The sequence below is a fragment of the Lepidochelys kempii genome, chromosome 24 (genome assembly GCF_965140285.1).
Source record: "Lepidochelys kempii isolate rLepKem1 chromosome 24, rLepKem1.hap1, whole genome shotgun sequence".
Classification (NCBI taxonomy): domain Eukaryota; kingdom Metazoa; phylum Chordata; order Testudines; family Cheloniidae; genus Lepidochelys; species Lepidochelys kempii.
Genome location: NC_136403.1, coordinates 3820413 through 3839725, shown reverse-complemented (window position 1 = coordinate 3839725; position 19313 = coordinate 3820413). Strand labels below are relative to the sequence as shown.

Genomic DNA, 19313 nt, shown 5'->3' with positions numbered 1-19313 from the left:
AAAGACCCAAAAATCAGGACTGTCCCTATAAAATCGGGACATCTGGTCACCCTAGCCCCGCCCTGCTTCCAGCCACCAGTGCAGGGGAAAGTTCAGGCCTGAGGCTGGAGGAGCACACCACGCTGCAGCCACTTAGTGCGTCCCAGAATGTAAGTTAGAGCAGCCCTGAGGCTGCTCTAACTGACTTTGGGGCCTGCCTGGCCCCAGAATACAGGGAGCCCAATGGTGTCTTAAAACAATACCCCATCCCAAGCGCAGGGAGGCAGTAACTGGGAATCAGGCGGTTGGCGAATCTCAGCAAGGGGGGATCAGCTCCTTTTCCTCCCTGACCCCCTTAGCACCTCTAGGATGGGGAAAGCCAGGGCACTAGGGCTGGTCTGTGTGTGTCTGTCTGAGTGTGTGTGTGTGTACGCGAGGGCACCACTTTCCCACACTACCTCCAGCTGGTAACAGGGAAGCTCCAGGGGTCACTTCCTGTTTCCAGCTGGTTTAAATAAAACCCCACAGCAATGTGGAGGCCTTGCCGAGCCGAGATTAATGGGGAGGCTCGTTCTGTTCAGCTATACTGCCTGATGCAGTCCAGATGCATGCTTTGCGCGGCATGCTCCTGCCCTTAAAGGGCCAGCGAGCCATTCTGCTGCTGGGCCTCAGACCGCTCCCTCCGCATGCCGGGTGACCTGGGACCAGCGTCCACGTGTGTCACCGAGCCTTCAGAATGCTTGGGGTGCCCCACCGGAGCCTTGATCGGCCGCACCCTGCCTTCTGTCGCACTGGCTTAGAGCCCGCTGGTCCACCTGGTACCTGCCACAGCAGATCAGTGCTCTGGCTGGAGGGCACAGTAGGCCCACTTGCTGCCCCAGATTAGACCCCTGTGCTCAGCCCCACTCTGTGCCACGGTGGATCAAGACAGTGTAACTGGCTCGAGGAGCCATAGAAATAAATGCTGCCATAAGAACAGTGCCCGGCTGCCACTGCGAGGCATTCAGAGTAAACTACCTCAGCAGAATGGCAGAGGGTGGATATGGTTGATGGAGGGATAGGTGGATGGATAGTTACTGCGGATGGAAGAGGTGAGTATATGGATAGGTAGACATGTGCTGGAAATGGAAGGCTTGATAGATTAGATACATGATAGAAGGTACATGGGGGATGAATAGATTGATAGAGGAGGTGTATGGGGCTAGATAGGTAGGTATATAGATGTGTACGTATGGGGCTAGGTAGGTAGATAGAAGTGTAAGTATGGGGATAGGTAGAAAATTGTTTCCATCGGTACATTTTTGGGCAGATGAGAGCGGAAAGGACAGGACCTGACCTACACAAGCACATAGTAACTCCAGAAATGTCCTTTATTCTGTTCTTTATCAGCAGGTCTTGCAGACAACACAAGTGGGGATGGAGCAGTGGGAGAGAGGTCCAGGGGAGATATATAAGACCTAGACTAATTAAAGGTGTGGTTCCCTGTAGACTTGGGAAGGTTACTACAGGTTGATTGGAGCACCTGTAGTCAATTAAGTCCCTGTCAGGAACCTAATAAAACCCCCCTGCTCCCTGGTAGACCAGGGGAGAGGATTGGAGGGGGTGTAAAGTAAAGTAAAGTAAAGTAAAGTAAAGTAAAGTAAAGTAAAGTAAAGTAAAGTATTGAAAGACTAGAGAACTGAAGGAAGGGAGACTCCCTCCCCCAGCCTCAAGAACCAAGGGTAACCCTACTCAAGGGGTAAGAAACCTGCATGGGTTGGGAGGTGCTGGGGCTCAGAATGAGGAGCAAACCCAGACCCCTTCCCCCCGCTTCTCTCCTTTACCACCTGCAGTGGGCTGGTTCCCAGTCTTTGCTCTGTTCCAGAAGGCTGGGGCCTTTCCATTAACAGCCATTACGCTCCCTCTTTGGCCCCATCCCCTAGCTGGCTGAAGGAATAGCAGATCATATGCTAATTGCACTGGGGACTCCGTCTCTTGGGCGGAGGAGCTGTGGGCCAGTTGGCTTCCTAACCTGAAGCTAAAAGAAAAGGAGTACTTGTGGCACCTTAGAGACTAACCAATTTATTTGAGCATGAGCTTTCGTGAGCTACAGCTCACTTCATCAGATGTTGTCAGCTGAGTAAAATGGCATCCCTGGGGCAAAGCAAGGGGAGTGCCCCCGTCTGAGCTTTGCACGTGGCAAGCGGACAATAAGGGCCTGGAGAGGATTTGAATCTTTGCTGCGAGCCGTGCTGGCCTTGTGTCCCCTCTCGGGTTAACCTGCTCAGCCCTTGCGGGTGGTGGGGTGTCTAAGGAGACCCCTGAGTAGTACAGGAAGTGGGGCTCTTCCTCCACAGTTGAGACTGACCCTGAGTTTCGGGTAGTGGCTGGGGTGCTGTTTTGGGGATGAGATGTAGAACGGTAGAGAATCCCAATTCTCTTTTTATAAGCGCGGGTGGCAGACCTGATGTCCTGGCCAAATTCCAGTTGCCGTTGCACTTTCAGTTAGATCCTGGGTTCTTCTTCGCTTCCTGCCCTGCATTGTTGTGCAGCGTTGCTGTGCGCTGTTACGCAGCAGGTGTGTTCCACCCCAGCGGTGGCTGCATTTCAGTGCCGGGTCAGTGATTCTGTCCAGCGTCACCAATAAACAGCGGCCACGTTCCGTACTTTGGTGCTGGGTGGTCGCTGTAGGTATATCGACAGCAAAATCCTTCAGGATGTAGGGTGCCAGGCATGATGTATCCACAGGGAATCTGTTGCATTGATCGGGAAGGGAGGGGTACCGACCAGCCATCAGCGTGGTTGGAGCTGCTACCACCAGTACTATTGAGCAAGCCTCTTCTCTCTGCTGAATTAAAACGTTCCATCCATGCCAAGAAAGGGCGGGGGGGAGAAGTTTTAAACTGCACAAATCTGGTTGTGATTATTAAGCCACCAAGGGCGCTGCGGCCCTAGCTGCTGCATGCTCACCAGTCCAGCCCAACCCCTGGGAAGCCAGCAGTGAGTTCTGATCCAAGCCATCCTGTCAGCAATCCAGCCTGAGGGGTCAGCGCTCAGACGGGGGTGGTTCATCCCCACTTCCCCCACCTGCCTCACCTCGCCGTGTCCAGGAGGGAGGGAACTGGCTCGTTCCAAGCTGCTGCTGTTATGGAGGGGGTCCCACGACGGGGGTGGTCTATGGAAATGGGGCGGGAGAGATCATGAGTCATGTGCAGAGGGGAGCAAGCAGGAAGCAGCATCCTCTGGCCTCAATCAATTGCAGGTGCCTCCAGGGGCTGCGTCTTCAGTGGTTGGGAACGTTTTAAAGGCACCAAGCGGTGACTAGCTCTGCAAGTAGACCTATGGAAGGCAGCACAGCCTAGTGGCTAGGCTATTCTGCTGGCCACTGGGAGACCTGGGTTCTATTCCTCGCTCTGTCACTGACCTGCTGGATGACCTTGGGCAAATGATGTCATCGCTCTGTGGCTCAGTTTCCCTTCCCCACCCTTTATCTGTCTGGTGTCTCGTGCAAGCCCTTTGGGGCAGGTACAGTGTCTGTGCAGCGCCTGGCACAAGGGGGCCTTGATTTCAAGGTGCTGCTGTAATGCAGATAGTAATGAGGGGCCTAAGGCTGGAGGAATCTGGTCTGGTGTATTTCCTTTGTCATGCTTACCTATTGCCTGACCCAGAACCCCTGGATCCAAACACCCATCACACTTCGAGAGAGCTCGGGTCTGGATCCGCTCCCGTCCCCTCCAGATACCAGGAGCATTCGCAATCTGGATCTGAATTTTGCCGCTGGCCCCTGCTATCTCCAGGCAAAGCCACAGATTCAGCCCTACTCCCACCTAGCTTTGAGGCAGTTTGCATCTAGACCCCTCCCCACACAATCTAGACCCCTCTTCATTTTGGGGGTGTCTGAAAGCTGAATGCAGGCTGGATCTCGGTTTTGAAGCTGTCTCCGATCAGAGCTCTGGATCCAACCCCCTCAAACGCCAGACCAAGAGCATTTTGCTGCTCGGGGCCCATCAGGTCTCCTTGATCCCGAGGGTAAAAATGAAACACACTGGAGCTGTCCCACTTTTTCTGTCTCATCCTCCTCTCTCCTAACCCCAAACAGGACAGATTCCCCCCCTGCTCCCCACTCCCTTCCACCCGCCCCCCAGGGGATGATCTAGGGACAAAATCTGAACACCCCTGTCGCCGAGTGAGTGGGGGGCAGGATGGAGGAGGCAGGTTGGCGCTGGCGGTTCCCAGGGGCAGGGTCCCGCCCTGACTCCCTGCGTCATCCGGGAACGGTTCAGGCAAGCCAGCGGCTCCGGCCTGGGCCGGGGGTCGTGGCAGAGCAGAGAGATCAGCCCAGGGGGTTGGGACGGACGAACAAGGAGGGCGCAAGCGCAGCTGGAGGTCCCTGCGCAGGACGGGGCCCTGGTGGGGCAGTGGAAGGAGGGGAGAGGCCAGGAGGCCCCCAAAAGCGCCTGCCCCAGCCAAGTGCCGAACCCTCAGGGCGGCTGAGCTCCCTGCTCCGGCCAAAGGGAAGGGCTGGGAGGCCCTGGCACAGGAGCCAGGGTTGCGGGTGGATCCCTGCGGGTGGATCCCGCTCCCAGTCTTCTAACCCACCCTCCCCTTTGGGGGAGGGGGTGTGTGGGGCTGCTGACAGTGGGGCAGTCCTATCCCCTCCCATCCTGCGGCAGGAAATGCAGAGCGTGGTCTTTCTGCCTTCCCCCTGCTACAAGGAGAGGAGGAGATGGGGTGGGGTGGGGGGGCTTTTCTTTAAAGGGAAACACGCAGCTCGTTAGAGCGCCTGGGATCCACCATCATTAATGGACTGTGATTTCGTGGGTATGTTGAGCGGAGGAGCAGGGCCCCTCCGTGAGGACACTGTCCCCACACCTAGGCCTGGCTGTGCACCCGGGTTCTCCCAGCCGAGTCAACGGGGGACAGCCCCCTGGTGTGGGGGCAGCTGTACTGGTAGAAAGATGTTTATACTGGGATAGTAATTCCTGCACAGGAAAGGGAGTCAGCTATACTCAGCTAGCTATGCTGGTCCAAGGCTGCTTTATACTGGTTTAACTGCGTCCACACTAGAGGTTGTGCTGGTCTACATCGGGAAGCACAGGAAAGGTTGTCAGCTGCCAGCTCACCAGCAGGAGGAGCGCTGTCTGGCTCGGAGTCATCGTCGGTCCCAATACCAGTCACTAAAAGGCATCCCCACCTGAGGGCTGCCTACGTGCAATGAGTTTGGAGGGCCTCAGCCCGATTCCTAGCAGACAGGTGCCCACCGCACAAAACCATTATCGTGGCAGGCACCGACTGGGCATTGTTACGCACACGGGCACAATGTCTGCGGCACATAGCCCTTTCTACTGAGCTCAGCATGGCAGTATGAGGCCACTTGGGTACAGTAAGAAACCAGAGAGAGGTGGGAACAGACCCAGGGTTTGTCGGAGGAGCTTCTGTGGCCCCCGCCTTCATCACCGTATTATCTGGGCACCTTGGACCCTTTAATTTATCCTCACAATACCTCCGGGAGGCAGGGCAGTACTGTTAGCCCCATTGTCCTGATGGGGAAACTGAGCCACAGAGTGGCTAAGTAACTCACCCAAGGTCACACGGAGTCTGTATCAGTGTAGGGAATTGAACCCATGGCTCCTAAATCCTAGGATGGCTCCCTAACCACTGCTCTGAGCCATCTAGTCCAGGATTCTGTCTCTGATGCTGGCCAGCACCAGCTGCTTCAGAGGAAACCTTGCAGGAGGCAGCTATGGAAGAACTTACTTCCTGACCCCTATCAGGGAGACGTCGGCTCAGGCCCTGAAGCAGGAGGGTTTATAGAGCCCTTCCTGTCTAACTCGGCCTCAATTAGAGAAGTAACCTTCCCAAGCTCGATCTGAGGTCTTTCTTCTCCAAGCCATCTTTTCCTGCGGCCAGGCAAGACCAGCTCCGCGAGGAAGGGGCTGAGTGTCTATCGGACCTTGCGACTTAAAATCTGAGCTCAGCCTGTCAGAGCCAGATGGCTTCTTGATTTAAAATCTAAGCAAATCATTTTCTAATTATAGATTCCAGCCAGGGGCGGGCCTGCCCCTGGGGGCTCCGGATGGGCCCGGAGTTGTGTGGTGTTTGCACGGCCAGCCAAACACTCATCAGGGGATTTGGGAGCCCGCCCCCACTCCAGCTTTCTTTCTTTTTTTTTTTTCTTTTTAGAAAGCTTATGTGATTTATTCTAGTCTCTCGCCCTCCAGCCGGCCAAAGAATATCTCAGCCTATGCAGGAGCATCGCCCTGCCTTACGCAATCCGAGACAGCCTTGCTAGGGAGAGGCAGCCGTCCTGGTGGTGGAAGGAAGGCACTGGGAGACCAAACGTCTGGGTTCTCCCGCATCACCAGATCACTTGTAAAAATACGGGTAATGACATCTAATGTGGCTCAATTGGTTAAGGTTTACAAACCCCATTGAACTCCTAGTGTGAACAGGGCTGATGATTATTCTAAGATTATATATATTATAATGCATGATTCTTTTGCTCTCTTGGAACCCCATGAGTCTGTCTGTCCCACTGCAGCAAACTCATTTTCCCTTGCCTTTGAACCTGGGAGTCTCAGCCCAGCCCCCAACTCTCCCCCTGACCCCACTGCCCCAAAGCCTGGAGCTGGATTTCCGCAGTGTGTCACCCTCCACCGGGACTGCTTGGCTAGCCAAGCATTACCACCATTGTGCAGGTGGGGGAAACTGAGGCACAGAGGAGGGACGTGACTTGCTGGGGTGACGGAGCCAGGAATAGAACCCAGGAGTCCTGACTCCACAGATCACCACATGCCCCGCGGGGTCTCTGCTTCGCTGCAGAGCCGGTGCTTTGAATGTTCTGCGCCCAGCTCCTACAAGGCTTCGTGTGACCTGCCACTGTGCCAAGTCCAGCCTGATGCACCGGCGTATATAACAAATCAAGGCCCAGCACAGCTGTGAGGTAGCCTCATAATTGTGTGAGGGGAATGAGGCCAAAACGCAGACTGTCCAGCTGAGCTGCGTGTCTTACCCTCCTGTGCTGGGAGATGGGAGCGGTTCTGCAGTCGCGCTTGAGGTTTCCGTCAGAAATCAGGAGCAGAGCGAGGCAAAATGTTCCAACTGTGACCTCTTTTCCCGCGAAAAGCTCAGATTTGTCGACGCCAAAACATTCTGTGACTTCGCGTCTGTTTCATCGAATCGTTTCGTCAGGGAAAAGAAGAGCCGTTCTGGAAAAATCCAAACCTTTCGTTCTGAATATTTGTGCAAGGCAACATTCTGGGGTTTTTTCGGTTCAAAGCAGCTTGTCATTCAGCAAATGCCTTTCATTTTATTTTTTAAAAAATGAAGGGAAAAAACCAGGAGAAAATGCTCCGAATCGTAACAAAACTTTTTGTGAAAGCGGCGACGAGTCCTGGGGCCCCTTATAGACTCTCAGACGTATTGGAGCGTGAGCTTTCGTCCAACGCAGTGGGTATTCACTCATGAAAGCTCATGCTCCAGTGCGTCTGTGAGTCTATAAGGGGCCACAGAATCGTCGCCGCTTTCACAGATCCAGACTAACACTGCGACCCCCCCCACCCCCGATCCAAAACTTTTTGTGTGACCCAAAGTGAATTTTATTTTCCCCCGGGCTTCTTGATTCGCTGAAAATGTCAAACCAATTTCGGCTCCGCCTGAAACAAAATTTTTAAAAAACTTGTTCGGACTAGCCAGTGAGCCAAAAGCTCCAGGACTTGCCCAGCTCTAACCAGGACTGCGCTACCCCTGGCTGCTGCACGTGCATAGAATGAAACAGCTCCTGCCCCAAAGAGTTTGGCGTCTACATACCAGGTGGTATATATAGAGCAGCTTGAGCAGTAATTGCAGCTCAGGTAGCTGTATGCCTGCTAGCTTTGATTGAGCTCGCTTGCTAAAAATAGACCCGCCCGAGGCCCACACTTGGGTGGCCAGCCCGCACTGCCAAGCCCACAGGGCTGAGTTTCATAAGCTAGCGCGGACAGAGCAAGCTCACGCACGTCTGCCCAAGTGCACCTGCAGCGGCCGTGTAGACAGACCCTAAGGCAAGAGGCAACGAGCGGCGTCCGACTGAGCGGGGTGGGATGTAACGGCGAGCTCAGGCCCGACGGCACGGACCGAGCAGGCCTGCTTTCTTTCCAGCCAGGACGTGGTGTTCTTAAAAGTCTCGGGCTGACGCGGCACTTTGCTGTCTGCCCATGTGGAGGTGCCATCAGCCGGGGCGGGAGGGAAGCATCCTCCACACAACCTGCTTCCTGTTTTCACACCGCGCTTCCTGCTCCGAGCTCCCAGCTGCCTGGCGGGGAAGGGGCTGGCGTCGCACACGAAAAGCCAGCTAAGAAAAACGCCGGTCATACTGGGGAGATGGGCTTGGCCTTGTACTTTCGTCGGCCCCGGCGGCTTTCCCCTCCCGGTTTGGGGATTGTCAGTCTGGCTAGAATGGAAGGATGGGGCTTAGAGACCAGGGGATGCGAGGATGGTGAGAACCTACCTGGTGTGAACGCAATGCATTGGAACAAGGATGGCCCAATGAGCAGGGGACTGCAGCGGGGCTGAGGTTCTGGGATCTGTTTCCGGATCAGCCATGGATTCCCTGGGTGAGATCTTGGACCAGTCACTTAGGGCATATGTGTCAAGGTTGGTAGGTGTCCAACATCCCATTGCAGCAAGAAGGGAGGGGTCAGTACGTACTTTGGAGGGTCTGGTGTGATGGGGACCATGCGTGCAGGTCGGTTAAATATTCGGCGACGCTCGGATTTGATTTTTACCCTCAGCACAGACACGGGCTGACCACAAAGGTCACATCCAGATCTGAACTCCTCAAAGCTGGAGGAGGGGATGGGTGGCATCGCATGTCAATATGCGCAATCCAATTAATGTTGTAGTTAAAGAGGTTCTAACTAGTGGCCAGCCCCATTAACTTCAATGGCCTGCTACTGACTCACCATGGGGGGATTTACCCCTTTAGCCCAAGTGGTAGAAGCTTGTGCTTTTGGTGCCTTAGCTCTGAGTTCGATCCTTGCTATCGGCCAGGCTGTCCAGGTGGACGTGGTTACAGCTTGTTCTGTTTGGACCGGCAGCGTTGGTTTGGGTCCTTCTCTGGCTCGGTTTCAGGCCTGAATAAAACAAGATGTGCCCCCTTTCCAGGGGTGCAGAGCAACCTTGCATGATTCCCAAAGCTTCTGGCAACATCTGCAGGGCTAACACAGAGTGGATAACAACCTACTACTGCTACCAGCTAACAAAGTTTGTCCTTTAGCTCAAGGAGCAGAGCTTTTTGCTTTGGCCTCACTGCAAATCCCATAGCGTGGACAGCCACCTCTGTGACCCTCTTGATGGTTAGCAGCTACGAGATGCTGGCTGCGGCAACAACCTTCACCTGCTTGTAAACAGCAAAGCTGTAGGAGTCGGGCCGTGTGGCCGACTGACCCCATCCATGCTACAGCACCAGCCAGCCTTGTGCATCCTTCCTTCCTCGCTGTCAACTCCTCTTTGTTTCTCTCTCCTCCCACCAGGATGAAGCTGCACGCGGTCCTTCTGCTGGGGCTGCAGATGCACCTGGCAACTCCTCTCAACCCCAGCGACCCCAATGTTTGCAGCTATTGGGAAAGGTAAGGAGTGGGGGAGCCCCGGGGTGAAATGGGTGTGTGGTTCTGGGCCTTCCGCTCTGCCCCCCGAGACCTCTTGGTGGGGGTTCATCGCTGATCCTTGCAATGGAGCCTTTCTTCCTCGCTTGCTTTCTCTGTTGCTTTACCTTGCTCACACTTTTCTTTTCATCTCTATCTCTTTCTCTCGCCCTTTTTCTTCTTCTTATGTATTATTTGTATTGTGGTCGCACTTGGGAGCCCCAGTCAGGGATCGGGACTCCCCCTCCCCCCGGTGCTAGGTGCTGTATAGACACAGAACAAAAAGACTGTCTCTCTCCCAAGGAGCGTAATAGAAGACATGAGACAGAGACAGTCAGATAGGGAGTACAAGGAACCAGTTAACATGTTAACCCCTTTTGCTTGTGATCCCGTCAGCTTTGGTTACAGCTGTGAGGGTGTCTGGCCACCGGACCCTGTTCAGGGCTGGGTCCGTGTCTGTAAAGAACTCTGTAGCGACAATGCATGGTAATATCTGGAACACGGCAGGGTTGGCCTGACCAGCATTTACACTGTCAGTCCCAGAGCTGTGGTTATTAACCTGAGGGTGTCTCTGTATCTACTTGGAAAATAGCCTTTTGCCAGGGCCTGAGAAGCTCCAGGCTGTAATGATCCCTTAGTGCTTCTCGAGGTGCTGGTACCAGTGTTGCCAACCCCCAATCATTAGTCAGGACCCCCCCCCCAAATCATGAGTGGTGTAAATATCATGAGATTTTTTAAAATAATAATTTGTCTCCTGGTGTCTCAGCCTTTAGGGGTCACAATTTCGAGCTTTGCTCCACAACCATGATGGCTAGAAATAGCCTTAAAAAAAAAAATGAAAGCTGTGTTTCCCCCATAATCTCATGACTCCGGGAGCTGGGGCTTGATGAAAAGCACCAGGAGTTGGCAGACCTTGCTTCATTCCAGTCTGTCCCCAGGAAGAGGGCAGGTACCTTGTGCCTCCACTCCAAAGGCACTGGCTGCTGCCATGAGGATGCTGGGAGAGGGACTGGACCCCAGGTGTCCTGCATGGGAGGTGCAGAGCCCCTGTCACTGAGCCACGGCCCTGCCACAATGGGGAGAGTTGAATCAGCTATTTCCCTTGGCTGTCCTTGGGCTGCCACCAAAGTGGCTCTGTTTTTCCCCTGGCAGCTTCACCACGGCGACGAAGGAGTCCTACGCTCACCCCTATGCTCAGGCCTCCAAGGACTCGTGTGATGGAACCTGGAGTTTCCTCAAGCCGTGCACCCAGCACAAGTAAGGAGTGCCCCTCTGCCTAGGGGACGTGGCAAACGTCCTCTGAGCCATCACTCGCTGTCCCCAACAGTTCTCTGGGAATCCCACAGGCTTACCCCAGCACAGCCCCCCAACAGCAGGGTCCCACAAGCTGACCCCATTCCTAACAAGCAGCAGTGAGCTCCACTGTTTTGACCCTGCTACTAACAAGCATCAGTGAGTTCCAGAGGTTAAGGTTAGTCCGTTCTGATTTCGGTGAGCTCACCTGGAACCAGTCTGAAGCAGGGAGTCTCACAGGTTAACTCCAATATTATCTTGTTGCTGTTAGCTCTGCTGGTTAGGAACATGTGGCAGTGAGTTCCAAAGGTTATCACCAGTATTGGATACCAATGAACCCCTATTCTATCCTGGTAGCTGGGTAACCCAAACTCTGTCCATATCAGTCAGTGTCATATATAGCACGTGGCAGTAACCCTGACATGACCTCACCGCAGTAAGTTCTCTGGATGAGCCCTAGCACACTCCTGGGGCGGTGAGTTCCCCAGGTGTGGTTTGTTCTCTATAAATGTTCTGCATGTGGGGGGGTCACTCTGCTTTTTATTCTGTGTTGCACAGGATTGTGTACAAGACAGCGTACCGGCAGGCAGTGAAAATTGACTACCGGAAGAGGTACCGCTGTTGCCAGGGCTACTACGAGAGTGCAGATGTTTGTGTCCGTAAGTCTGTCCCTGACAGTCACTAATGGGCCCCAGGGGCGGAATGTGTGGCATTTGCGTCCCTCAGTCCAGTGCGAGACGATGCTTCTGCAGAAATCGAAGGGGTCTGGTGGGGTTATTCTGCCTGGTGGCCCGTAGTCAGAGCAGGGCGCAGGGCTCCTGGGTTCTATTTCCAGCTCTGCGACTGATTTGCTGTGTGATCCTGGGTGATGTTCCCTGCCCCCCAGCTCTGTGCCTCAGTTTCCCCATCTCTGAAATGGGGGTCATGGTTCATTTTTCTATCTGCTTAGCCCAGTTCTCATAGCCCCCTCGTTCCCCACTGTGTGTCCTGAAACACATCCCAGCTCCGCTGTGCTCTGAGAAATCACACCTTTGTAATGGATTCAAGAGCGTGGCCATCTGCCAGGACCCACCCCACAGGGGACGCACATTCTTTACAGCTCGTTGCTGTTTGTCCTGTCTTGCACTCTTTGATCCTCCCCCATCCTTCCGGCCCTCTCAGATTTCTCTCCAGGCCGCTGGGGTTTCTAGCCCTTCATGTGCAGGCTTAGTTGCCAGCTCTCCTGCAGACACATGGCTCCAGGCCACCTGGCTACCATGGGACCCTTCTTGGCCACTTTCAGCTGGCTCCGTGCTGGGAAGCCAGCATGCTCTGGGGCTGATTGAGGCCAGGCTGCCTGTCCTCTGGCAACTTTCCCTTGATCCCCGCAGACGGCCCCCCTCATCCCACCCCCTCACCCCAGCAGACTCAGACCAGACCATAAGTTGCTGCTGTGTTTCATCATCTTTGCATCCCTTCCGCCAAGCCGGGGGTGGGGGGGTGATTGACTCTGGGAGGAAGCAGTGGAAGGCTCCTCTGTGGACTGGTCACTGGAGGGGGTGCCCACACTTTCCTGCAGTGGGTTGCGCTGTGATTCAACTCACTGGTGTGGTCCCCTGCTCCAGGTCAGGGATTAGGGAGACTCGGGTGAGTGATCCCTGGTGCTGAGTGGCTATTAAACAGCTTCCGGGTTGTCTCCCACCCAGGGGGGTTGCATCTCAGTGCCGGGGGAGCAATAGCTGTGCAGTATTGCCGAGCACCCTGCAGGGGGCTGCATTACCTGTGTGATCTCTGGGCAACGTTGCTGAGTGCTGTTTTTCAGCTGCCATATTCCACCCCAGAGGTGGCTGCATTTCATTGCTGGGTGATACCAGTCTGTAGCATTTGGGGGTGAAATGCCAGGTTAGACATTGTTAAAACAAGATCTTGGAGCAGCCCAACTGAATCCTTCTGCCTGGTGCCCTCCCTGCAGCCAGTTGTACCAAGGAGTGCGTCCATGGGAGGTGCGTGGCTCCCGACCAGTGCCAGTGCGAACAGGGATGGAGGGGCACAGACTGCTCCAGCGGTGAGTACTACAGGCCCGGGCCCTCCACGGCGGTCTGGGTTTGGCGCACCGGAGCCATTGCCTTATGGCCGAAGGGGGTGGCTCTGCCCCCAGGAGCCTGGCCGGTGATTTGAGGGTGGGGGAGTTGTCACTTGCAGACACCATTAGGGAGTGTGAGCTGGCCGGCCGGAGGCAGCAGGCGCTGGGGTGACCGCTAGTCGATGTGGGGTTCTGGGGGTGGGCCCTGGCTTTGGACTGACAATGCGGAAAGTGGCAGAGGAGAGCTATGGTGTGAGGGAGAGGGGCAGAGTGGTGGGGGGTGGGGATGGAGTGAGGAATTGGGGTGTTACGGAATAAGCGAGGAGGGGTTATGGGGGAGAGGCTGAAGGGGGAAAGGGTACGGAGGGAGGGGGAGGGGACCAGGGGGTTTTGAGGGGGGAGGTGGTGGGTGGGCTAGGATTTAGGGGATACACATGAGGGGGAAGGCCAGCCATCAGCATGCCACGTGCTGGCGTGAGCCAGGCACTGTAGGTATTCGTGCTAAGGCAGGATCCCGCCTGGCCAGCCCTGGCCCCTCCTCAGCCCCTTGGCATCCTGGTCTGGGCCCAGGGCGTGTGGGGCCTCCGCTCCCCCCTCCACCTGCAGCCAAATTAAACCCAGACTCCAGCTGCTGAGCCGCCCTGTCCTTCCCCAGGGCCCAGGGGCCCGAGGCAATGGGTTCCCACGCACCAGGGGCGGCTCCCGGGAGCTGGGGGTCACTGGCTGCATAGGGAATGCTTGGGAGTGGGCCCTAGCCCATGGCCCAGACGGGAGGGGAGGGGGTTGCTCAGGGTACCCTCAGCGAGGGGCATCCAGCTGTGGGCAAAACCCCCACTGAGTCGCTGCATCCCTTTCTCTGTCTGCCATGGCTTGCTTTCTTTCCAGCTATTCATGCCACTCTTCCCAAACAGCAGCCCCCGAGCCCCTGCATCAGGGGGAATTGGAGGGGGCGCAGGACCAGGGGCCTTTTGCTAACAGCTGATGCCCAAGAGTTTAGAAAGCACCTAGCTTTTTTGTGGGGGGTAGGAGACTCAACTTGTAATGCCTTTAAAAGCGGCTGGATCTGGGGAAAGGGCCCCGCGCCCTCTGGCGGTCAGGTAGCTTTAAGGGGTCTTGTGTTGGGTGCCCCCCAAAATCGCCAGGGGTCTGAAATGATCCCAAGGGCTTGTCCAGTTAGACTTGGTGGCAGATAATCTTGAAATCTGAAGCATGGGGGTCTCACCCCACCCCTTGGCAAGACTGTTCTGATCCGTCTTCCTTAGGAAGATTTCCCTGGATTCAGAGTAAACCATCCCTGGTTAAATTCCCTCCCCTTAACCCGAGTGACCGCCCTTTGTCTCCTGCTGAATAATGCCACCACTTAAAACAATCAAGCAAATTTTTCCATGTGGCAGCTTCCGGACAAAATAACTAGGAAATGGTTTGAAAGACGCAATAACGATTAAGCCCTCATTAACTGAGCAATATGTTTAATGGAAAGCAGCAGGGTCTAATGGGTGAGAGTGGGCAGGACTGGGAGTCAGGACGCCTGGATTCTGTTCCCAGCTCTGGGAGGGGAGCTAGTGGTTAGAATAGCAGGGCCTGGGAATCGGGACTCCTGGGTTCTATTCCCAGCTCTGATGGGGGGTGGGCAGAGTGCTTAGAGCAGGCGACAGGAAGCCAGGACTCCTGAGCTCTATTTCTGGCTCTTGGGATGGCATGTCCCATCTATGTGCCTCAGTTTCCCTCCCTGTAAAATGGGGCTGAAACTCTGACCCTTCTTCCCAGGGCTATTGCAGGGCTTCATTCACCAGGGTCTAGGATGTGCTTAGAGATTGTCTGCAGAAGGGCAAAGGGGTTGTCAATGCTACAACAGTCCCTTCCTTCTTCCAGTGTGTGATGCCCGGTCCTGGGGGCCCCGCTGCGAGAACCCTTGCCAGTGCGGCGATGGGGGAGCTTGTGACCCCTTCACTGGAGCCTGTGTCTGCTCGCCCGGATACAAGGATCCCGTGTGCAAAGTCCCCTGTGACCCACGCACCTACGGGGAGGGCTGCCAGCTGGATTGCCCCTGCAAGAACGGGGCCAAGTGCCATCGAGAGACCGGGGCATGTCTGTGCCAGCCAGGATTCACAGGCGCCTAGTGAGTGCGGGGAATGGTTGGCTGGCCTCGGCAGTGGGAGGGTGGGAATGGGATCAGGGGGCCTTTCCTCTCTGGGGGGCGCCGGTTCCGACCCAGCCACAGGGTGGGATTTCTTTAGCCTCTGGCGAGAGAGAGAAGACTCTGGGTCCGTCCTCCTTCACCCCTTTCTCCCTGTCCTTCCAGCTGCGAGCTCCTGTGCCTCAATGGCTCGGACGGGCTGCGTTGCCCGGCTCACTGCCCCTGCCAGAACGGGGGCATCTGCCACCCCCCAAACACCACCCGCTGTGTCTGTCCTCCAGGATGGATGGTACGTATTTGGGGTGGGGGGGATTCAAACCCAGGCCCATCCAGCCTCTGGAGAGCAAAGGATCAGGCTGGGACAAACTGGGGGCAGAGGGGTCCTGCCCCACCTGTGCCCCGGCCCTCACACCCATGGGACCCGGCTGGGCTGGAGTGGGCCTTGAGCTGGCTCTGTGCATCGGCGTGAGGTGGAGCTGCCTCCGGCAAAGTCATGTTGCCGTGGGGTCTCCGGATGATCCGGCCCTGGCGGCGTGAGCCTCGCTCTCCATTCAGCCTCCTCGGGGCTGCGAGATGCCCCCAGCAGGGCGAGAAATGGGCTGTGAGCCTTTCCCGCTCCCACACGTGCTGCTGACCCGTGGCCGCATTCAGGCGTGGGGTGGTCTGGGGGGCACTGAGCAGGGACCATCCCTTCAATTTGCAGGGGACGGGGGAGATCAGACTCCATGCCGCGAGCATCCCACCCCGTCCCCTGGCTTTCCCAGAGAGGGCATTTCCCTGACGCTGCTGTTCCGTTGTCTGCAGGGCGCCATCTGCTCCGTCCCGTGCCCCCAAGGGTGGTACGGCTCAGGCTGCCTGGGGGGGTGCCAATGCCACAACAACGGGCTGTGCGACCCAGTCACCGGGCGTTGCCAGTGCGCGCTGGGCTACACCGGAGAGCGGTGAGTGGGGTCTGGCAGAGCAACTCCCTGCAGCGCTGGGGTGGGGGCCGTGCCATGGAAAGAACCACGTCCCTGTCGGGGGCTAGCAACTGGCATGGCTTAGAGGGAGATTCCTCAGTTGGTGAAGCCTAGCTAGAAACCTCAGTCACAAGCCGCCCCTCTGTGAATCACACACATTTTCCGGGTTTGTCTACACAGGGGAGTTAATCTGGATTAAGTTAGGGCAGGAATTTAAAGTGTTATCTGTAGCTATTCTGGAGTAATTCCCTGTGTGGACACTTTTATTCTGGATTAAGAGTAGAGCTGCTTGGCAAACTGATTTTTCATCCCGTAAAAACATGTCAAGGTTGTAACAAAAAAGCACCTGAAATTGGGATAAGAAGCCAACATTTCGACATTTTTTTTGCGAAACGAAATTCAACACAAACGTTTTGACCATTTTTTATTTTGTGCATAAAATAAGTCATATCAAATAAAGCACCTTTGGAAAGGAAATGTCATTCCAATATGAAAAATCAAAACTTTCCGTCCCAGAAATGTCAAAATGGGACACTTCAGTGTTTTCAAAATAATTTTTCCAGTTTGTTTTACAAAATGTTGTTGACATTGACACGATTTGGTGAAAGCAATGGGTTTTGTCAAAGGGGCGTTTTCTGACAGAAAGCTGCTTAGACGCAAAATTTTCGACCGCCTCAAAGTGAGGCCATGTGTCCACTCAGGGCGCAGAGCGACAGAGCTGCGCTGTTCAGCGCCCAAGTGTAGACACTTCCTGCAGCAATCCCTGTAGTCGGTCCACTTCTCCAAGCGGCGGTAGCTGGGCCATCGGATGAATCTTCCATTGATCTAGGTGTGTCTACACCCGGAGTGAGGTCAATTTAACTACAGCGGTCGGGGGGGGTGAATTTTGCACACCCCTGAGCGGTGTAGCTATGTTGACCTAACTTTTAAGTGTAGACCAGGTGTAAGAATGATTTTTCCAGCTGAACTTAATCCGTTTCCAAAGTGGATCAAGCCAACTCAGGCCTGGTCTACGCTACGGGGTTAGGTTGAATTTAGCAGCTTTAGGTCGATTTTAAAAGGCACTCTTATTCCGGAACAGAGTGTCCACACAGAGAGCTATTGCAGAATTTCTTTGTGTAGACAAACCCTCGTGCGCACACCTGCTACGCTTCTTCACATTTTTACTGGTATAATTTACCGAGGGCTGTGCGGGGATTCTCCATCCCGGGCGGCTGTTAAATCTAGATTGGCTGGAGTTCACACAGGAGTTCTCTGGCTTGTGCTACGCAGGGTGTTGGACTGGACGATCACAGGGGTCCCTTTTGCATAGTCTGAAGTCAATTAGCAAGGTGGGTTGTGGGTTTTTTGCCAAAACAGTGCTACTACTATGGACTTAGTTATACCAGTGTAAAGATGCCTTACCCTAGAATAGCTTATTTTAATTCCCAAACCAGAGTAAGCTTTATCAGTATAAACACCTTCATGCTGATGTAATTGCATCCATATTGGGAGTGTTGTACCTGGTTAACTGTACTGATCTAGTTAAAGCAGCGAAGTTTTTAAGTGTAGATAAGGCCTCACCCTCACACAGGCTCGGTGCCCGAATTACAGGTGAGCTTGGAGTGGGGCGGGCCCCTCACTACTTTGCTCCTGTCTGAGCCCCGGACTCCTCACTGCGGCCACTTGACATCCACTTCCCTCATAGCGGGGAATGCGTACTCCCCTCTGTCCCTGTCCCGCGCAGCCTCCCTCAGGGGCTTTCAAACACGCACATGCGCCAACGCCCTGTCCCTCACACCCTTCCATGTCAACCCACCCACGCACTGGCTCCTGGACTCGCACACTCTTGTGTTAACGTGTGTGCATGGGGCGGGGTTACAAGCTGGAGTGCGTGCCATCCTAGCACTTTGCAGTCCCCTAAAAGCAGTGTGGACTGATGGATCGAGCACTGGATTGGGACTTAGGAGACCTGGACCCTCCTTCTCAGTTACGCCAGGGCCCCTTTATGCGGCTCTGCCCATGTAAAGGGGCCTTAAAATGCTTGTCACTGAAATTTCCCCCGCTTTAAGGCTGTTTTGCGCTGCCAGCGTGGTGTAAAGGGCCTTACTGAGAATGAGGCTTCTGATTTTATCCCCAGCTCTGCCATGTGACTTTGGCATGTCCTCACCCCTCTCTGTGCCTCGGTTTCCCCTCCCACCCTTTGTCCTGTCTATTGAGAAGGAAGCTGTTTGGGACAGGGACTGTCTTTTGCTAAGTGTATATACAGTGCTTACTGCTATCGTAATGCTCATAATGTAATGCACCACATGAATGGCCACTGTTACCGTAATGCCTGCATATAATACTCCAAGCAATATGTTGACTGCCTGGCTGTGCTGATTTTTGGCTGGCTTACGGCACAGGAGGTGCCCTGCCAGCTGGGGGAGCGCCAGTTCAACGCTGGGGTGAGGGATGATCTCCCCAGCTGTGCTGCAGGGAAGTAAATAGCAGCTGGGCCAGGGTGAGGAGGGAAATCAGTCGGAGTTTCCCACATGGAAAGGAGAAGGAAACAAGGGGTTTTTCCAGCTTTTAAGCTGGTGTTCCAAACAATGGAGAGGAAAAAATAAACCCAGAATCAAACAGGAGTGACCAGCACTACATGGATCCCTAGGAAAGGGTTTTGTTGGTGTTTTAAAAGTCTTGTGATCTAGAGGTTAGATTAAGTGAGTGGGAATCCAGGATCCTGGGTTCTTTCCCTAGTACTGGGAGGGGATGTGGTCTATTAGAGCAAGGGGGACTAGGAATCAGAACTTCTGGGTTCTATTCCCTGATCAGGAAAGGAATGGGGTCTAGTGGTCAGAGCCAGGACTCTCCCATAGACTTAATGTGTGACCCTGGGCAAAGCACTTGTGCCTCAGTTTCCCCATTTTTAAAATGATGATCCTTTGGCAAAGGCTTTGAGCCCCTCCGCTGAGCGGCACTTTAGGACAGTCGTGTTGTTATTGCCTAAATAAACAGCCAGGCCTGGCTGGTAGAACCCCATCCCTGCCCTGCTCTGGGCTTGCACTGAAGGCTTCATTCACAGTCTTGGGCCTGGGGATTTTTGCACCAGCGCAAGCCCCTTGCAGCCCACGTGTGAGCCAGGGTTTACCCTGGTGCAGCTGGCCCGCACGAGGAGTGTGCGCCGATGCAACGACCGTGGTGCGCCCACCCCTGGTGCAGATATGGCCCCTGTAGGTTAAATCCAGCCGCTGAGCAATGAGACACAACCGGCTAAGATGGCCAGCTGCCGCCTGAAAGGCTGTTCAGGGTGTCCTCCC

General features: G+C 54.8%; 1 protein-coding gene across 5 annotated transcripts in view; it reads left to right on the top strand.

Annotated features, from left to right (window-relative positions):
- The window catches only part of PEAR1 (platelet endothelial aggregation receptor 1), a 56432-nt gene that overhangs the window by 24465 nt on the left and 12654 nt on the right, over positions 1 to 19313 (top strand). For all 5 annotated transcript variants that reach the window (XR_012156101.2, XR_012156100.2, XM_073322955.2 and 2 more), the window contains 7 exons: positions 9471 to 9566; positions 10734 to 10838; positions 11433 to 11533; positions 12826 to 12918; positions 14809 to 15055; positions 15239 to 15362; positions 15878 to 16014. Coding sequence is in view for 3 of the 5 variants with exons in the window: in XM_073322955.2 (XP_073179056.1) it covers positions 9472 to 9566; positions 10734 to 10838; positions 11433 to 11533; positions 12826 to 12918; positions 14809 to 15055; positions 15239 to 15362; positions 15878 to 16014 (902 nt within the window). In the remaining 2 variants the exon portion in view is untranslated. The remainder of the gene's footprint in view (positions 1 to 9470; positions 9567 to 10733; positions 10839 to 11432; positions 11534 to 12825; positions 12919 to 14808; positions 15056 to 15238; positions 15363 to 15877; positions 16015 to 19313) is intronic.